Source organism: Leptodactylus fuscus, chromosome 7 (assembly GCF_031893055.1).
Source record: "Leptodactylus fuscus isolate aLepFus1 chromosome 7, aLepFus1.hap2, whole genome shotgun sequence".
NCBI lineage: Eukaryota > Metazoa > Chordata > Amphibia > Anura > Leptodactylidae > Leptodactylus > Leptodactylus fuscus.
The window spans coordinates 123,738,060-123,759,572 of record NC_134271.1 but is presented as its reverse complement, the minus strand read 5'-3'; the positions used below and the strand labels follow the sequence as shown (position 1 = coordinate 123,759,572).

The following is a 21,513-nucleotide window of genomic DNA, read 5'->3' as shown; positions in this document are numbered from 1 at the left end:
TTAAAAAATGCAAAGAGAAAAGTCTTTAACAGATCAAACTCATCTCTATGGGCAGCAAATGGATGCATAGATTAAACAGTTTGTGTGAAAATATATCGATTTAATCAGGATTTGAATTTTTTTTTCTAAAAAAAAATTTGGTGTGATTTTACAAACAACAATTTGCTGCACGTTCTGTGTTTTTAGCAATCTTTTGCACTTTTTTTTTATTCAAAAACACTGCAGCCAGATGTTACTTTAAAGTCTGTAGTAAATTATTGGAAAGTCTACAGAACGTACAAATGCATTTTAGGGTTTTGTATTTTTCTAGTCTTTGTAAATTTTTATTTTTTTTAATAAATTGAAAATTTTTTTTTACAAGAATATAAAAATTGTAGAGATTAAAAAGCACAAGAAAAATGCGTCTATTTTTACAAAATAAAAAACACCACCAAATTACACGTTTACAACGCCAGTTACAAACTCCTAAAGCACACACAGTTTAAATAGGGGTAAAAAAACAGTGTGAACGAGACCCAATGGTGTGTGCAAATGCTTAAGACATGATAGAATTTTTTGGAAACAAAATATTCTATATGTGGATAGGGTTGTTTCTACAACATACACGTGGATTTTCACAAGCCTCATTCTAATGAATAGGTCATAGAATTATCAAGTGTGAATACACCCTTATAAGCTCTGGAAACAAAACCAGGTCAAAAGAAAACTCTATCAAACTCAGTTTCGCAAATAATACAAAAAAAAAACACCCACAGAAAATACAGAAAAAAAGACACCAAAAACATTCCCTGAGTGAGATCATACAAGCTGTATTTTTGCACGTTTGTATCCCATAGAAATGAATGGGACCTTTCATTAGGCTGTTTTTTATTCTGAAAAACATGTTTTCACGACATTTTCAGAACGTTTTTAAGGGTGTTTTTGGCCCTATTCTTACAGCCAGATGTGACATTAAAGTGAATATTGAAATATAAAATGTAGTACAGATCATGTGCCATTTTTTTTATTTTTTTGATTCATTGCATTTTTTTCATGACATAGTACGCTCTGTACTTTTTAATGGCATTATTTTTCAATCGGTTTTCCTATAGGATGTAAAAAAATTAGAAATAAGGCATGTAAAAAATTACACTAATTCTACCCAAAAACCCACTAATTGTTATATTTTTAAAATATTCTGGTGTTAAAAAAATTTATTCACTGCATATATTTTAAAATTCCAGAAAATATAATTGTGTAAATAAGACACAATTAAAAAAAAAAAATAATAATGTGAACACTGCCTAAGTCACATTGAGTTAACATGATCTGTATGGCTCAATTTCCAACGCGAATGGTGGGGTATTGTCAGTGTAGACACCCAAGAAAATCTCCCAAATTATATCCTGACATGGTCTTAGACTTTCATAGACAAACACCTAAAGAACGCTTAAGAATCCCGCAATCTCAATAAAAGGTATATGGCACATCATATGTTTTTTTACAGCAGTCAATGGCTGAAATGCACAAATGTATGTCCAAACTGGGTTTGAATATAAACAATAAATGTGATGTGAAAAAAATATAAAAATATAAAATAAAAAAATGTATACAAATGTAAAAAAAACAAATAAATTAAATCAATGGGGTCACTTTTCTGCTTTGTTTTTTTTTCTAGTGTTTGTTTTTTTTGTTTTTTTTTTAAATTAATTTATCAAAATGTCTAACGCTGGTTCACAAATTTATTGCAGGGTGAGGGCGCCAGAGTTCAAATAGGATTCTTAGTACATTTTTTTACGCCATGCTAGAAACGGGATTTCTGAAACTTTTTGAAAAGTCCCATATTGGGAATTTGGTGTTTTCCTAAGTTTATACCCACATTACGGGTGCTTTTTGGAAATTGACTCAAAATGTGTCAAAAATGGCACGTTATATTATAAACTAAGAGCAAACCAAAAAAAAAAAAAAAGCACAAAATTGGAAAAAATTCTGACGTAAAAAATTCTTGACTGGGCCTATTGTCAAGAGGGTCAGTGGCCTATTATGAACACAAATTTTGCTAAATAGAAACAATTTTTTAAAAAAGGAAGAGAACAGGAAAAGTCAATCTGCAAAAAACAAAATGTGAAATCGTCCTTTTAGTATCAAAAACTATTTTTTTAGGGATCATTCACACTTTTCAGGCAATAGTAAAAGTTTTTTCCTGGATGGAAATGATGGACTCAGGATGTACATTTGGCCCTGCGTTGAAGTCAAGGGGCCAGGATATCACACAGGACAGGGAACCAATCCATGTAACTTTGTCAGACATAAAAGCTGTGCAGCCTATGGTGGGAAAAACGGATTCCCACAAAAAAATAAATAATAAAATAACAAAAAATAAAAAAATCACTTAGCTGGCTGTTTTGTCCAAAAAATACAGCATAGGTCTGTCCGCTACTATATATATGGGTAAAAAATATTAACAGACAACAAACATAACTGCGAAGTAACTTGAGGCTAATAAAAGTCATCCGTCCATCAAGTTCAGCCTATGTAAATTTAATCAGTTCCGTCAATTTTTTCTAAGTATTTGAAAGCTTATCATATTGGGTCCCAAAAATAGAACTGTAATTTAAAAAAAAAAAAAAAAAAATTGGATGCATACTGATTCTGGTTTACACGTCACTTGTCCAATATTTCCACAAAATAACGTGAACACACCCTTACGTCTCGTACCTATAGTTGCAGTCATTTGCAGTCCGTTTTGCTCCATAGTACAAAGTCAATCTGTATTTTCTCAAGTCTATATTTCCATAGAGAATCCGCGTAACCCAATACGAAACACGTTCCTTCAGATGTTGTATAATAGCCGTAATCTCTCAAGAGATGGCAACGGAACCTGAAAAAAATGATCCGTCAAACTAATACTTATTTCCAATTTATGTGACATCCGTATTACGGATCATTAGTTAGGTTAGGTATTCTGGTCAGTATTTTTTTTATTGGTTTCGGCTTACAAATACGGATGCAAAACACTGACCAAAACTGTGAGCGCGGCCTAATAGGTGAGAAATACAATACAAAAAACAAGGGAAAAAAAGCCTAAAAATATAAATTTAAAAAACTAACAAAGCTAAAAAAAAATGAAAAGGTAACACAAAACCTGCATAAACACGGAGCGAGAGGACGACAAAACATTATGTTTTTCTAGTCCTATTCATCTCCGTATTTTAGGCCACTTTCACACCTTATTTTTTCTACGCGTTTTGGAAACTCGCCCCCTCCCCCTCAATTGAAGGTAGACAAATGCATTCCTGAAGGAATGACCTCCCGCAGGGGGAACTTACTATAATGGCCCCTACGCATAGTCTTATCCTCTAGCTTTTTAAAATCTTTGTTTTTTTTAATTCTAACCAATGTTTTTGTATTTTTTTAAATTTTTTGGCAGTTTTTGCAGTCATGCATTTGTCCTGGAATTTTTCAACATTGTAGTATCCAACGTGTGGGGTTTTTTTATACTGTTTTTTGCCTATGTGATTTTTTGTGACAAGTATCATAGTAACAATACCGAGTGCATTCTGCCTTTTAAAAAATTCCACAGGCCCGAAATATATTTAATGTGTTGTGTTTATAATGCATTATAGTAACAAAAAAAGCTATGTGTGAACACACACGAAGTAAGCACGCCGGAGACTATTTATCTTAGAATTCTGGTCTACTCTTTAATTTACTAAAATTCTTCACTTTTTCAGGGATTTACATCTAACGCGTCCTTATAAAAAGTGAGTTGTCATGTGGGCGTGGTTTTGAGGGCACATAGGTGCACACCTAAGACATTATATGGGACTTTATTTTAAAAAAATCACAACATTGACGCACAATCATTGTCCACTTCTAAAATACACCAAAAATCCTTTGTGAGCTCTGAAACCTCCACCCAATAGAATTGTGACAAATTTATCGACCAACGTGAGGCATTTGGATCAATTTGTCGCAAAAAAAAGCCAAGTGACTTAAAAAAATGCCTTCATGATAAATTGTCCCCACTGTGTGTGAATCCAGCCTTACAAGTATAGGGGGCATTACTGGAATACATTAGATTGTAGGTGAAATTGATTCCAGAAAGAACTGGTGTGAATGGGAGCTAAGTCCTTATTTAGCGACGGCCATGTACATGAGGCCTTATGTTATCTATATGGCAATATGTACGACCACAGAGTGGAAAGCGCTTGCATTTTATTGTTCGCATCTGCACATGTTCTTTATCAGGGGACCGCATGTAAGAGCCCTCATTATGGTTTTCAACGCTGCAATTTTCTATGGGGAAAATCCGCATGACAAAATGCAACAAATAGACCATTCTCTGGTGGGTAAAATCTGTACCCAACCCTTAACACCTCTCATGTGAAAATTCACCGCCCATAAAAGTCCTAATATTCTGACCACTTAGAAGACACATAACATCTGACCACATACAATGAGATCTGACCACTCACTACATTCAATATCTGACCAATGCTTCAAAACTGGAGACTTTGGCACAGCATTTCTAATTTTTTTTTTTTGCAAAATTGACATAAATATTTCAGCAAAAAAAACTATTTTCAGTCTAATCTAGGGCTAATAAAATCAGTCTAAAAAAAATCTAAAAATAATATTACATGTGAACATAATATACAGTAAAGTCCTGAAGTCATTACAATAGGATACAGAATAGAAGGAAAATTGTTCTCCTTTTTCCAATGCCGACCCCCATAATAATTTACTGTGAAGGTGGTATTGTTCTGATTAATAAGAATGTATTATTAATAATATTATTACTATTAATAACAATATTATTATTAATATGATAATAATAATAATATTATGACAAATAATGATAATAAAAATACTATGACTAATAATAATATAATGATGATAATAATAAAAATAATATAAATAAAAAATATAATAATACAAATAATAGTAATAATAATATAATAATATAAAATATAATAATACAAATAATAATAGTAATATAGTGTTAATAATAATAATATAAAATATAATAATAAAATAATAATATAATGATGATAATAATAATAATATCAAATATAATAATAATAATATAATGAGAATAATATAAAATATAATAACACTGCTATAAAATATAATAATATAAATTATAATATAATGATAATAATAATACTATAAAATGTAATGAAAAAATAATAATAGTAAGATAATGAAAATAATAATATAAAATGTAATAATAATATAATGATGATAATAATACTATAAAATATAATAATAAAATTAATAATAGTAAGATAATAGTGATGATATAATATTGATAATAATATCACTTGGATTTTTTAATTGACTTTTTATATATATATTTATTATTTATTAGTTTAGAACTGAGATCTAATAGCATATATGTTATAAAAACTAAATAAAAATTAAAAAAAAAATAAAATAAAATATATTAAAAATAACTTGCATGGGCTAGCATTCTCAGTAAAAATTTGATACAATTATACAATAAGAGAAAAAATATTAGCTGACAATTCTGGCTCTGGTGATTCTTGCCAACTGAGGAGCAGGATTGGTTACATGGATACCCGGGCAAAAATGGGGGCAAAATGGATATTTTTTTGGTGTTCTTGGATAATATGTAATTGTCATGACTCCATTACCCATGAGGCCTGGGGTCCAGCTTTGTCCACAGAGGCTCATGTCCTGATCCTGACATGAATGAAGGTGGATTTAAGAACAGACCACAATACACACATTTCCCTGTATAAACGCTATAGCGATATTTCCCTCATTCACACTTTTGCTCTTTTTAAAATATTCCAATTCCCCGAAGTTACAAATTCGCCTCAAATTCGTCTTTGTGGAATAAAAGTTTCATCATTCGCTGATTTCTAGTAAAATTCGCCTCCCGAACCGGAACTTGTGGATGGATTATTGGTATAATTCTCACTTCTCTTTAGCAAATCATCCGAAAAATCTATTTTGCTTTTTTTTTTTTTTTAGATATTGCCAGGTCAATGGAGTATTCAGAAGCGATTGTTATCCTAATAGACCAAATCCATATCTAAGCTCCATTTTTATGGTTTCTTTGCTTTATTTTAAATGTTTCTTTTTTATGTTCTTTTTATTTGTTCTAATTCTATCCAGGACGATGTATAAATCACAAGAAGGGACAGATTGACCGATGGCTGCATCGATCACGATCTTGTCTGTGAAATCTGATAAGGAGGAGAGAAGAGGATATAATGGATGACAAGATTCCAGCGAATTTAGGAACAGATACCTAATGTATTTCTCCCATCTCCTAGGAACAAATAATTCCAGATCATTTTATTTGTCTCCTACATTCTTATTCTGCCCCCCCATAAAAGCCGCATGAACAGTCAATACATGAACACAAAGCCGCATGAACAGTTACAAAGTGCGATATTATCAAACCTTTTAGAACCTTTTAGTACATCAGAATGAATATCACCTAAGTATACACTGCATACAATATCCTCCATATAGCACCTGAATATTGAGAATATAATAGCATATAGAAGTGAGCAGCAAAGCCCCCAGACTCTAATTATTGTACAAGCAGTAAGTTATGACAATATTTTTTAGTACATAAAAGAACATCTTCCCTCTCCCCATAGTGAATACATACAGGAACAACACCCAGGAGTTCTGGAGAAAATGCAGATCCTCTCCAGAGAATACAAGTGCAAAGAAGAAACAATGTATTGTCTGCAAATATGCTGGAAATATAGATATGTCCTTATAAGACACAATACACTATAAGGAAAGGATCCAATACTGAATACACATCCTTATAATTATAAGACACAATATACTATAAGGAAAGGGTCCAATACTGAATATACATCCTTATAAGACACAATATACTATAAGGAAAGGATCTAATACTGAATATACATCCTTATAAGACACAATATACTATAAGGAAAGGATCTAATACTGAATACATCTTTATAAGACACAATATACTATAAGGAAAGGATCTAATACTGAATACATCCTTATAAGACACAATATAGTATAAGGAAAGGATCCAATACTGAATATACATCCTTATAAGACACAATACACTATAAGGAAAGGATCCAATACTGAATATACATCCTTATAAGAGACAATACACTATAAGGAAAGGATCCAATACTTTATATACATCCTTATAACTATAAGACACAATAAGGTGCAGATCTCCAATACTCAATATACAATATATAATCCATCAATATAAAGGGACACTAGAAGATACAGAGCTCCAATACTGAATACACAGCATATAATACATCAATAGAAAGGGAACCAACAAAGGATTGCTAAATATTAACAATATGGATACATAAGGGTAAGATCCAGGGCCTGAACTCCTGAAAGATAGAAAATGCTGGTACATGACGTGTGAATATACACCTATATCGATGTACATATAATAAACCCTAGAAATATAAGACTAAGATCTAGAGGAAGACTACACAATGGTATCTGCTGCCACTATAGTAAGAATCATTGGCTGGATATTATATAGGAGGGCGAGTTTATAGATACAAGTGGCAAAAAGTAACAACTAATATGTAGCATTGTAAATGTAATAATCTTATATATTGTGAATGATGCATTGTAAAAGTATAGTATAGTATAGTATAGTATAGTATAGTATAGTATAGTATAGTATAGTATAGTATAGTACGTTACTGCAGTGTATATATCAGTCGTGTGCTTTGTGTGTAGATATATGTATATATATTACAACAAACGAACAGCACTCTAGACATATATATATATATATATATATATATATATATATATATATATACACACATACACACACATATGTGTGTGTGTTTTGTGTATATGAATCTATTAATGTGTTTATATCTATGGTGCGTATCGCGTACGTATATATCTAGAGACAGAGTGTGCGTATTATATAAATACATTTGAATTGTTTTATGTGGGTGTGTATATTTATTGGTGAAGATGTATATATTTTGTAGACTTGCATTCATGTATCTATTATATGTTCGTGTATATCTGTGTTCATATTGTTCATCTACGTTATTTGTTTAGATTTGTATTTTGATGTATGTATCTGCATTGTTGTGTGTAGGTATAAAATATTAAGTTCGTGCCGATAGATAGATAGATAGATAGATAGATAGATAGATAGATAGATAGATAGATAGAAAGAAAGATAGATAGATAGATAGATAGATAGATAGATAGATAGATAGATAGATAGATAGATAGATAGATGTGTGCGCGTTAATATATATATATGCACATACACATACACAGAATAGTGAGTTAATACATGTGTAGGTATGAATGTGCTTCAGTGCAAGTATTGCGTGCATGCAAATAAATATATATATATATATATATATATATATATATATATATATATATATGTCCTCATGTTGGTATGTGTATGTTTGCAATATTGTAAGGAAATACATCTGCACGCTGGTATGTGTGTGTGTATGGAAGATGTATTATACACATCTGAGGATAAGGATGAACTGTTGTGTGTATAGTTTGTGAAGAAACCCTAATACCCCGGGAACCAGCCATGTATAAGTAACTATTGGGATAATCCTGAGTCAGATTATGCAGCCTGCAGTCCTGGTTTATATTGGGGCACAGATCACAATCCTGGCATTAGAATAAACACACAGGTCGATAAGAATTGCAAACACTTCTCCTATTAATGTCAATCAATCGATTAAACCTTGTCAGAACTTTCTACAGCCAGTTACTAGATATCAGGAGAGGTGGTGGGGTGTGCAGAACTACAGGAATAATAATAATAATAATAATAACAACAACAACAACAACAACAACAACAACAACAACAACAATAATAATAATAATAATAATAATAGTAATAAATAATTGCAGATGAATAGAATTTCTGTATTGATTTTATCTGATAACTCATTACATAGGTTATAGTATTTGCATTACAATATATTGTCTGTATACTACTATTACAATCTTTAAAACGCAACTTTTATATTACTATTATATAACAAAGGCAGCAATTATTCTAAAAAATAATTCCCTTCCCTTAACTTCTCAAGCGAAATCCTCCAGCCAGTCTTAAAAATATTCAGAATAGATTAAATCTTTGAATATCTAGATGTGTAAGGTTTTATTTCTACAATTATTTTTTACAATAGAGACCATGATCAAGCGAAAAAGTGGAAATATTTTATATTATTTACATTTTTATAAGATATTTTATGTGGTAAAACTGAGTGTTTATTCCATTATTACAGGCCATAAACTATCAGCCCCCATGTTATCTATCTATCTATCTATCTATCTATCTATCTATCTATCTATAAATCCATCCATCCTTCTATCTATCTATCTATCTATCTATCTATCTATCTATCTATCTATCTCCTATCTATCTATCTCTCTAGCTATCTATCTATCTTCTATCTATCTATCTATCTATCTATCTATCTATCTCCTATCTATCTATCTATTTATCTATCTATCTTCTATCTATCTATCTATCTCCTATCTATCTATCTATCTATCTATCTATCAATCATCTATCTATCTATCTATCTATCTACCTTCTATCTATCTATCTATCTATCTATCTATCTATCTATTATCTATCATCTATCTATCTATCTATCTATCTATCTATCTATCTATCTATTATCTATCTATCTAGCTATCTATCTATTATCTATCTATCTATCTATCTATCAATCATCTATCTATCTATCTATCTATCTATCTTCTATCTATCTATCTATCTATCTATCTATCTATCTATCTCTCTACCTCCTATCTATCTATCTATCTATCTATCTATCTATCTCCTATCTATCTATCTCTCTAGCTATCTATCTATCTTCTATCTATCTATCTCCTATCTATCTATCTATTTATCTATCTATCTATCTTCTATCTATCTATCTATCTATCTCCTATCTATCTATCTATCTATCTATCAATCATCTATCTATCTATCTATCTATCTATCTATCTTCTATCTATCTATCTATCTATCTCCTATCTATCTATCTATTTATCTATCTATCTATCTTCTATCTATCTATCTATCTATCTATCTATCTATCTATCAATCATCTATCTATCTATCTATCTATCTATCTATCTATCTACCTTCTATCTATCTATCTATCTATCTATTATCTATCATCTATCTATCTATCTATCTATTATCTATCTATCTAGCTATCTATCTATTATCTATCTATCTATCTATCTATCTATCTATCTATCAATCATCTATCTATCTATCTTCTATCTATCTATCTATCTATCTATCTATCTATCTATCTATCTCTCTACCTCCTATCTATCTATCTATCTATCTATCTATTATCTATCATCTATCTATCTATCTATCTATTATCAATCTATCTAGCTAGCTATCTATTATCTGTCTATCTATCTATCTATCTATCTATCTATCTATCTATCTATCTATCTCCAATCTATCTATCTAACTCCTATCTATCTATCTATCTATCTATCTATCTATCTATCTATCTATCTATCTATCCATCCAGGTAGATACAAATGGACACCTTCTATCCATTATTGGAAATGACCATGTGATCAGATATAAGACATTAGCTCATCAATAACAATTTCCCTTCCACATAATTAACGGGCAGATAATACAAAAAATAACCTCTTGTGTTTACCTGGTCTCTATCGCCCTCTTCCGGCCGCTTCTTGTATTGCATCTGGATAAACTTGGAGTAAAAAAAAAAGAAGAATAAAAAGAAAACAGTGGAAATGATGTATCGACTATTATATTCATTCAATAAATTATTAATACATATTAAATGGCAGTATTCATTGTACAATTGATTTATGAGTCAAGAAATACATATACTCTTAAAATAAAATAAAATATATAAATAAATGTGTATATAATAGTATACATTATTTATAGGTAGTAATATATGTCACCCTTATCCAGTTATTAAAATAAATAAATAGTGTTTTTTATTATTATTATTATTATTATTATTAGTATTAATAATAATAATAATAATAATAATAGTAATAAATAAGGATAATATCGATAATATTATTTAAAAGCTACATCATCACCAACAAAAAATAAAATGTATCCATCTATCTTCTAGCTCTCTATACATCATTCTATTCAATCATCAACTTTACAGTTGTGAATGTGACAATAACAATAGTCTTATTCAATAAATAAATTCTCCGACTACAAACCCAACCTGGATAAATCACTGAAGGCAGCACTAAGCCTCCTTTTCTACACATACAAGGTGTCTTAGATATTGCTTTTACTTTTCCAAAGGTCACCTATACTCGGCACATTCACTCCAGAGCTAGAGATGAGATAAGTTTATAAAGTGTAAAATTATAGTGTAGTCGGGTCGAGTGACATTGGCCTGCTGCCTTGTGGAGAAGACCCATATCATTTGACGCCTGTATATTCAGAGTACACAGAGTATAGCACAATGCTGTCTTGTTGGGGGGCATGGGCACCATTTACATGTAATACTGGGTAGGGACTGAATATTTACAGACACAGATGTAACTTACTGGTGGAATAAGAAATCCCATATCTTCCAAGTTGGTCAGGGAGTCTACAAAAAGGATGAAACAACATAGTTAAGATTTCTGCATAATTCACCCAAAAGTCTTCTAAGGTGATTTCATTTATTTTTATTTTGGGGGGGTGGGGTTGGTTGGAGAAAGAGATTGTGATGTCTAGTTGCCTTGACATGATGTCAGATAATACAATATAGATAATGGCATTGCTAAGCTTCCTGTGGGACATAGACAGACACATGTGGCACCATCTTACCTGGCTGGCACTGGCTGTCCGTGTAGCTGCTGAAGGTCCCATCTGTTTGAGGGATGCCTTGCTATGGAGGGAAGGTTCTTGCTTGAGGTATATTCAGGGGCTCCGCCCTCTAGGGCAAGTCTGACAATCCCAGTGTAAGTCAGTCCCAGACTCCATACCCAAACCTTATTGTCCTTCACCTTCACCTTTCTGCACCCACTTCCAGAACAAGGATCGGACATCCCCATCACTGCAAGGCTGCTAGTCCAAGGCTGATGCCACATGTCTACTCCACAATAGTGGGCTCTGGTCTGTGAGCAAAACTCACACCTTTGTGGAAGGAAAAGGACACAAAACTTCCAAAACACAAAACAGAGAGAAGCCATAAAATAATCTAACATGTAGACAGAAGATCCTCAGGACTTGTCCAACATGGCAAGTACATGGCGACCATGCTAGGAGAGAATAGGATAAATTCACATTTCTCATTGTACGTTTCTCTAACATTGAAACTCATTGCCACACATCATGATAATATATATATATATATATATATATATATATATATATATATATATATTTCTACATCTCATTATTTCAGATTTTTTCCATTATAGCTACGGTCTATAATGCCTATTATTAGCGACATATCTGTGATAGGGATATATATATATATATATATGTATATATATATATATATATATATATATATATTAGATAGATAGATAGATTTAATATTTACAGACACCTCTAATATATAATTTTCCGACCTAACAAAAAAAGCAGTAATCCCACGTTACTTATGTGAGGACTTGACCCATCATAGTTACTCAGATTTCCTTACCCAATATTATATGTGTATTAGGAAATAGCATTATCTGATGATTTGATCCCCCATTATATCCCATAGCCTAACAATAGACTGGAGGATCCTACTAATCCAGTGTGCAGTATATGACACCCAGTTTATCCCATCAGCTAAATCCACAAATAAGATCTAATACTAGAACAGCAGACAATTCCTGACAAGATACCAGGTGACTAGAGATGGGCTAAGGTGCCAGCAGAGACAGAGTTAAGAACAAGTGAAATCTAGTAGGATCTTATTAAAGCAGATGGGAAAGGGTGTCATTCAGATAATATCTCCGGCACACAGTTTATTTTTCATTAGGCCCCATTGTAAGGGCCAGGCATAGAGCAGTATACAGCTCACACTATACAACACTGACAAATGAGGCATTTGTAAGGCAGCAGCTCCCTGTGGGCTCATATTAGAGATTTCTGAGCCCAGGACTACGGAGCCTTATACACTGTCTCAGGTTATCTGGTCACACTTATAATATATCAGAGGGCATTCAAAATAAGGGCAAATAAAAAGTAAAAAAAAAAAACTTTGGGGTAACTCCTAACTAAAAGACAAGATATACTACAGTAATACATGAATCTACCTATATATATATATATATATATATATATATATATATATATATACAACATCTGTCTTCTATCTATCTATCTATCTATCTATCTATCTATCTATCATCTATTTATCTATGTAATATCTATCTGTCTCTTATCTATCTATATATCTATCTATCTATCCATCTATCTATCTATCTATCTATCTATCTATCTATCTATCTATCTATCTACCTACCGATCATATATCTATTTATCTATCTATTATATATCTATTTATCTTTATATCTATCACATATCATTTGTCCATATTTCTATTTATCTGTCTACTTCTGCCTGTCTACATATCTATCTCTCTATTGATCTAGAAATAACAATGGTAAATATATGCATAAAAAATATCGAAAGTAGTTAAACTAGCTTTAAAGTTGGAATATAGATAATTCAGGAAAATGTATACATATATATATATATATACATATACATATATATATATATATAACTCATATTTACTATGTATGTGTGTGTGTATATATATATATATATATATATATATATATATATATATATATATTATAGCTGTATATCTGCATAAAGTAATAATAACGTAGTAAATAATGTAATAAATATATTAAAAATGAAACAACTCTACTGATAATACAAAGGGGTTTAAAGCAGAATTAAAAATAATGCAGCAAAAATAAATGAGTATATATGGGTGCTTTAACATAATTTCAGTCAATCACACATATAAACATATATGTGTATACAGACATATATAACTACATATGTGAATATATATATATATATAGATATATATATATATAGTCACTGTATATTTTTTGCACATACACTACATATATAACTATTTACCTATATAACATGTAATTAATATAGCTATATTTAAAATTATATATATATATATATATATATATATATATATATATATATATATATATATATAATTGTTTAACACATTACAGGAATTGCCTGTATCTATAGTAGAGGCTATTACAGGCCTATAGTATAATAACCAGCATAAACTCCCAGGTTAGTTCCTTCCATTGCCCCCATATAGATAGGTTATTAAATAAAGACAAGAACTATGATCTATATGAATTTGGCCTATGTTTATTTCTGTGTCTCCATAGTAAACATTTGTATAAGTGACAAACACGGGCATATGACCACATTATCACAATCAAGAAATCTTAAGACAACAATAACAATCACTCAAATCGATGCATTTTTACTCAACACGGGTTATACATATTTTGCAAGGATTACCTAGAAGTACAATCGGTTTTTTCTTGAAAAAAAAAATAACGTTTCACTACATTAAAAAAATAAAATAAAATAAAATAAAAAAAAGAAGAGGTGACCGACCGGTTAGTGAGCACATACACCGTAATATACACAACACAAATTGAAGGCAGTATTGTTGTCCCTTCCCTCCCCCTCAAGTCATTGAAATAATAATAATAATATTAAGAATTTAGTATTTTGCTGCAGATGAATTGCCATTCATGATCAGTTACATTCTGCTTTGTTCTACATCCCAATCTTTGGTCTAAAAGTAAACAAAACCCATGTTGTATTAATGGTCAGAATGATACAAAGTTTCTAAGGGGTAATAGATGGACTTGTATGACAGAGATACAAAGTAACCATTGAATGATGGACTAGAGTCAGAGTCCATGAAAACTTGTAATACTGCAGACATGGGGCTCTAGACACTAGGGGTGACAAGAAGGATGAGGATGAGGATGAGAACATTGTAAGAAAAGAAAAGCTGACACTAGATAGAAATCAGTTCTACATTCTAGTTGGATCAGATTCCCAGAGGTCAGAGTGCTCCCACATATCTCTCCTCATCCCAATATTAAAGAACCCTAGAGACTCAACAGACGTACACAAAATAAGGGGGGACTTCATAAAAAATACCTGGACTTGTCTTTTTTTTTTTGTTTTTGTTCGCTTCAATTTTTTTTCCATTCAGTTAATTTTTTTTAGCATCCATGTACAATTTTTTTTGTTTCTGAAATTTGTGTAAAATGTTCACTTACAGTCTTGCTCCAATGGATGTTAATGTATCAAACTGTTGGTCGATGAGCCCTGATTTTGATGTGTGAAATAATCAGAAAGTCCTCCTGTTAGTCCTGTGGTAAAACTTGGCAAGGATGGTCTGAGGGATTCACAAGGAAGGGTAGAAGGAGCCTGGGGGGAGGTGGAAGAAGAGGCTGCTCTGGCTGTCATTGAAGTGCTGCTTTGTGAAGTTATGGAGGGGTGGGGGACATGGGGGAAAAAGTAGCCCGTTTGTCCAGCTAAAAGGTTGACAGAGCAGGGGTTAAGGGAGTAGGTACCGGAGCAGGGGACTGGCAGCCCACAGGGCACAGAGGCAGCAAGGGCAGCGGCTGTCAGGTGGTGGGTGGCATAGGGGATCTCCCCATTCACAAGTCTGTCTACGCTCAAGCCATTGGACGTAGAAAAGGAGTGGTTGTTCCCCAAAGAGTTTTGAGTCAAGACTGAGCTGTAGGGCATGGGGTGGCTTGGGTAGGCTGAGGTGGTCCCATTGTAGCTCAAAGTGCTACTGGCCCTTGGGTGATGCAAGGAGAGGAAAGGGGACATAGGCCAGTACAAGGAGCCGGCTCTATCCATGAAGGTCAGTCCAGTGGAGGTGAGCCTAGCCCCTCGCTTAAAGGCCAGCTTAGCCCTGGAGGTTGTAGATCTCCTCCGGAGCTTCCCAGTGGTCCCACCAATGAAGACATCATCGCTGCTAGGGTCCAACATCCAGTAGTTCCCTTTGCCAGGGTCATCATAGTGACGAGGTACTTTGACAAAACACTTGTTCAGGCTGAGGTTGTGTCGGATGGAGTTCTGCCAACCTTGCTTGTTCTCCCGGTAATAAGGAAAGTTCTTCATGATAAACTCATAGATGCCATTGAGGGTCAGGCGCTTCTCTGGACTCTGGCGGATGGCCATCATGATCAGAGCATTGTAGGAGAAAGGGGGCTTCTCATATTTGCCATTCTTTTTCTCCCCTTCTTTGCCATTCTCCCCATCTTTGCCACCATCTACCTTTTTCTCCTCCGGCTTCTCCTTCTCGTCTCCTCCCGGTAGGTCGGTGTTGGCTGAGTCCACCTTGCTCTCAGTCTTGACCTCCAGCAGGCTTTTGTCCAGCTCGTCCTCCTCCTGCACCGGTGGTCGGTGGTGGCCCTGGAGATGGTGGGCTTGCTGTGCCAGCTGGTGATGGTGGTGATGGTGATGGTGAGGCTGAGGGTGGTTGTCATTTTGGACCGCTTCAGGCACCAGGCTGTTAATGCTGAAGGATGACTTGGGGATCATTTTCACTTCCTTCCTTTCCCCCATGTCCAACATATCACAAAGATGGAAGCAGGACACTCAAGTGAAGTTGCAGCCACGAGTAGTAGTAGTAGTAGCAGGAGCAGCAATGTCGCACCAATGTCTCCAAACACTTGTAAGTCATGTAGCAAAAAACAAAACGCACATAATATTGGTGTTAATTATAGGGGGATAAATATATACATATAGAAATATAATCAAGAAGCCAGGGGAGAAAATGAATCAACTACTTCATGTCCCTTCAAAATAAACACAACAACCTCCCCTCTCAGCAACTAGAGTAGACAGCTATAGCTACAATTAATTCCAGACCCAGAGACACCAGCCTAAAAAAAAAAGGAAGAATTTGGTTTAACCTTTGGGTGCTGGAACCAATAGGAAAGCTCTGACTGCAGGAACGTTTCTTCTCCACCCCACCAATGAGGACAAGACCCTGAGACAAAGACCCTCCCAGACATTCTTCTTATCCTCCCCCCTTCTTCAGCTTGCGGAGTGATCCAGGAGGGGGAAGCTCTTTACCTCCCCTCCCCCTCTTTTTCCCAAACGTGATCCCCCCTCCCTTCTTTTTTTTTTTCCTTTACCAAATATCTACCATTGCTTTCATCCCACTGTATTGGACCATCTTAGTTTTATACGTCAATATTTTCTCTTATTGATTAAAGTTTGTTTATACCTTTCTTTTAGGGAGAAAATAACCAAGGAGGAAAGAAAGTGGAAGAATCAAGGGACTACTTTACCGAGCTGAGGACTGAGGAGACGGCTGAGCGCTCGTAGTCGTTGCGTTTTTACATTGGAACCTTAATGTGCACGAGTTGTTACATTGTATCTCTTGTGTTTTGAGTTTTTTTCGATTATTTATAAACAGCATTTTTTTTTGTTCGCCTGCTCATGTGATCTAATGGCGGATCCAAACAAGATCAGGGCCAGGGGTTGTGGAGATATTTCAATGGAAGGTGTGTAAGGGGTAGAAAGCATCATCCCTTATTATTCCTCGGCTTAACCCTCTCTCCGCCGGGGTGAGATCACCGCATTGCAGTGGAATTTGTGGCATTAGGAAGTCCTATATGTTCTGGGATTTTTACACTGGATGATTAATATTATACATTCATGAGATGGTCTTGGTGATTGCAGCTTGGGATGATTAATATTATGTATGCAGTGGCCTTGATTATTCCTATAGTCTCTGGGATATGGCACTGATGGGGGCTTTGTGTATGCACTGGCTGCTATAGACATTGCCTTGTTTGTATACTCATTAGCAATTCTTCAGCTTCTTTTCTGTGATTGGAAATTAATGAGTAAGTGTCGTGACAGTGGGCGACTACATGATATTTACTGTGTGTTTGTGCTTCTTCTCTACTAACTCCAACCGGGAGAAAATAAATAAAGTGATCCATAGTAGCCCCCGGGGTGACCCTTGGAGCACAGTCAGGAGAAGGGTACACCATTTATCATGCAAGGTGAGATAAGCAGGCCTCCGACTACATGGAATACCAATATGTAGGAGAGGTAGGAAATATGAAGATAGATAGGATGGATGATTGATAGATAGATAGATAGATAGATAGATAGATAGATAGATAGATAGATACATAGGAGATAGATAGATAGATAGATAAGGAATAGATAGATAGATAGATAGATAGATAGATAGATAGATAGGAGAAATAATAGATAAGCACCTACTACGGGTTGATAAAAGATCCACATTTCATTTAGCTTTGGTGTCTGTGCTAAGTAATGGATGTACACGTATATAATACACACTTCTGTGACCCAACATGCAAAGGTCACAAAGTCCTGGCTTCTTTTTTTTTTTTTTTTTTTTTTTAATAATATTATTATTAATTATTGATTTATATATCACCATTAATTCCATGCTGCTTTACCTTATTATTTTTTTTAATTATCAGACTATATTTCTTAACCAGCAATGAATAGTATTTGACTGTTCAGATAGCAGTAGGGTATGCTATAATAATGGACGCACACATGCATGCATATGTGTGTGTGTTTGTGTGATACATGCATGTATATGTGTGTATGTGGTACATGCATGCATATGTGTGTGTATATTATATGGTACATGCATGAATATCTGTGTGTGTGTTTATGTGATACATGCATATATGTGTGTGTGGTACATGGTATGTGTGTGTATATGTGGTGCATATGTGTGTATATATATGTGGTGCATGCATATACATGTGTGTGTGTTTATGTGGTACATGCATGTATATGTGTGTGTTTGTGTGGTACATGCATGTATATGTGGTGCATATGTGTGTGTATATGTGGTACATGCATGCATATGTGTGAGTGTGTTTGTGTGGTACATACATGTATATGTGTCTGTGTGTTTGTGTGGTACATGCATACATGTATGTGTGTGTGTGTGTGTGTGTGTGTGTGTGTGTTTGTTGTATTACATGCATGTATATGTACACTGTAAGCAAACAGAAGGGATCTCCAAATGCTGGAGAGGAATCCCAGGGCCTGCTGCCTGCCTAGGTGTAAGGAGTATCAGGGGAGGCTTCTCTGGGCTGAGTGTAAGCGGCTTGTGTGTGACTCCAGGTTAGATAAACATGGAGTGATGTGGAGTATCTGCACTATGTGTACTCTGCTGTGCAGGAAGGAAAGTGTTGATTAACACAGAAGGGAAAAAAGCGAAATTAGCTGATTGCATGCTCATAAGAGCAAGCTGTCATTGAAATGCTTTTAAAATAGACACAGCTGGGTGTTTATGTTGAGAAATGGCTCGTGTTTTTGCTAATAGTGAAATAAGCATGATTTTGTATACCAAACATTCTCACATCATTAAAATTTGTAATCTGTGCTGGTTTGTGACACAAAGAAAAGAAGAGATTCTTCTCCCAGTGAAATTTGCTGATATGATATTAACTCAATCAAAATGAGCTTTGTGCTCCATAACACTGACTGCATCAGTTTATTATACAAAATGCTGTTTGTTAACATTGAATGTTTTCCCAAATACCCCCCCATGTAACACAAAGGGATCTGCTTCACTGTAATCGCCTGCATTGTTTGCTTCTGAATTTTTAATGCTTGGAAATGCATCTCAGGTCAGAGCCATGGCTGCAAATCTGCTGCATACATCAATATAAACAGCATACCCCTAGATAGAAACAGTATACCCCTAGATAAAACTGTATACTCCTAGATATAAAGAGTATACCCCCTAGATAGAAACAGTATACCTCTAGATATAAAGAGTATACCCCTAGATAGAAACAGTATACCCCTAGATATAAAGAGTATACCCCTAGATAGAAACAGTATACCCCTAGATATAAAGAGTATACCCCTAGATATAAAGAGTATACTCCTAGATAGAAACAGTATACCACTAGATAAAACAGTATACTCCTACATAAAACAGTATACCTCTAGATATAAACAGTATACCCCTAGATATAACAGAATACTCCTATATTAACAGTATACTCCTAGATATAAGCAGTATACTCCTAGATATAATCAGTATATCCCTAGATAGAAACAGTATACCCCTAGATATAACAGTATACTCCTAGATATAACAGTATACCCCTAGATATAAGCAGTATACCCCTAGATATAACAGTGTACTCCTATATATAACAGTATACTCCTAGATATAAGCAATATACTCCTAGATATAAACAGTATACCCCTAGATAGAAAAGTATACCCCCAGATATAACAGTATACTCCTAGATATAACAGTATACCCCTAGATAGAAACAGTATACCCCCAGATATAACAGTATACTCCTAGATATAACAGTATACTCCTAGATATAACAGTATACTCCTTGATAAAACAGTATACTCCTAGATAGAAACAGTATACCCCTAGATATAAGCAGTATACTCCTAGATATAAACAGTTTACCCCTATAAATAAGCAGTATACCCCTAGATATAAGCTGTATACCCCTAGACTGTTGAGGTCACATTAATAGCTGCAACTACACTGCATATAACAATATAAACAACACATATACAACATGGCTTTATTGGACACATCTCAGAGAAATAACTGCAAATGTATCATTTAATAGCTGTATATATCATCCTGTATCCCTTGTACTGCTGTGGCTGCAAGTCTGCTGCATATCACACTATACTGAGCTGAGAAGGATGGTTGCAAATATAAATTAACATATACAAACTAAATATAACATGGGTGCAATAGATCGATATATATCCAATACACCCATACACTACTGAGCTAAAATGAAGCCTGCTGCTTAGAAATATAATACCAAACAATATAGTATAATCCTATACTATCAGACTGTAAATATGCTGTATGTAGCAACATAAACTGCCTGGGTCAATTTCACCAGTAATTGTTGCAAACATAATAGGTTTAACCTCTATGCTAAAATGCATCCATAAATAAAGTATCCAGAATGAATTGTTCTATTGGCTATAAGATCAGCCATGTTCATGGGCTTCTATGGAGGAGTCACCTGAAGTGCTGCAATGAGTCCTCTGGAGTGTGGATTCTGTTGGGACTTTCACTTGTCTTGTGCCAATCTCTGCCTCACACTGCAGGCTCAATGCTATGTGACCAGGACTGCACAGCTCTGCACATACAATGGGCCACTCAATGCTTAGGACCACTAGCCAGCCCTCTTACCCTTTTGGCTGTTAAAAGGGGGGAAACTAAAGGGATTTGGCAGTGAAAGGGTGCTTTCTTGTTCCACTCCAGGCTACTATGTTGTAGACACAAAGTGACATTACATGGCTCTATCATGTCACAAGCAGTTTGAAAGCTTGAGTGGACTCCTTGAGACCTGGCTTGGGGTTACCTTGCACTGCATGAACTACTCTCTTTGTTTGGTGTAAGTTACCTGTAACAGCAAGATAAGGTCTAAAGTATTTGCAAACAAAAATGAAAT

The 21,513-nt window shown here is 34.0% G+C and overlaps 1 protein-coding gene across 1 annotated transcript; it reads right to left on the bottom strand.

Annotated features, from left to right (window-relative positions):
- Nucleotides 1-15,227: 15,227 nt before the first annotated feature.
- On the bottom strand, nt 15,228-16,662 carry FOXG1 (forkhead box G1). Its single transcript, XM_075280992.1, has one exon. The coding sequence runs from the start codon at nt 16,616-16,618 to the stop codon at nt 15,326-15,328; it is 1,293 nt and encodes a 430-aa protein (XP_075137093.1). The 5' UTR covers nt 16,619-16,662; the 3' UTR covers nt 15,228-15,325.
- Nucleotides 16,663-21,513: the final 4,851 nt, after the last annotated feature.

Coding starts and splice junctions, on each gene's coding strand:
- FOXG1 (XM_075280992.1), bottom strand. CDS start 16,618: ATGTTGGACATGGGGGAAAGGAAGGAAGTGAAAATGATCCCCAAGTCA.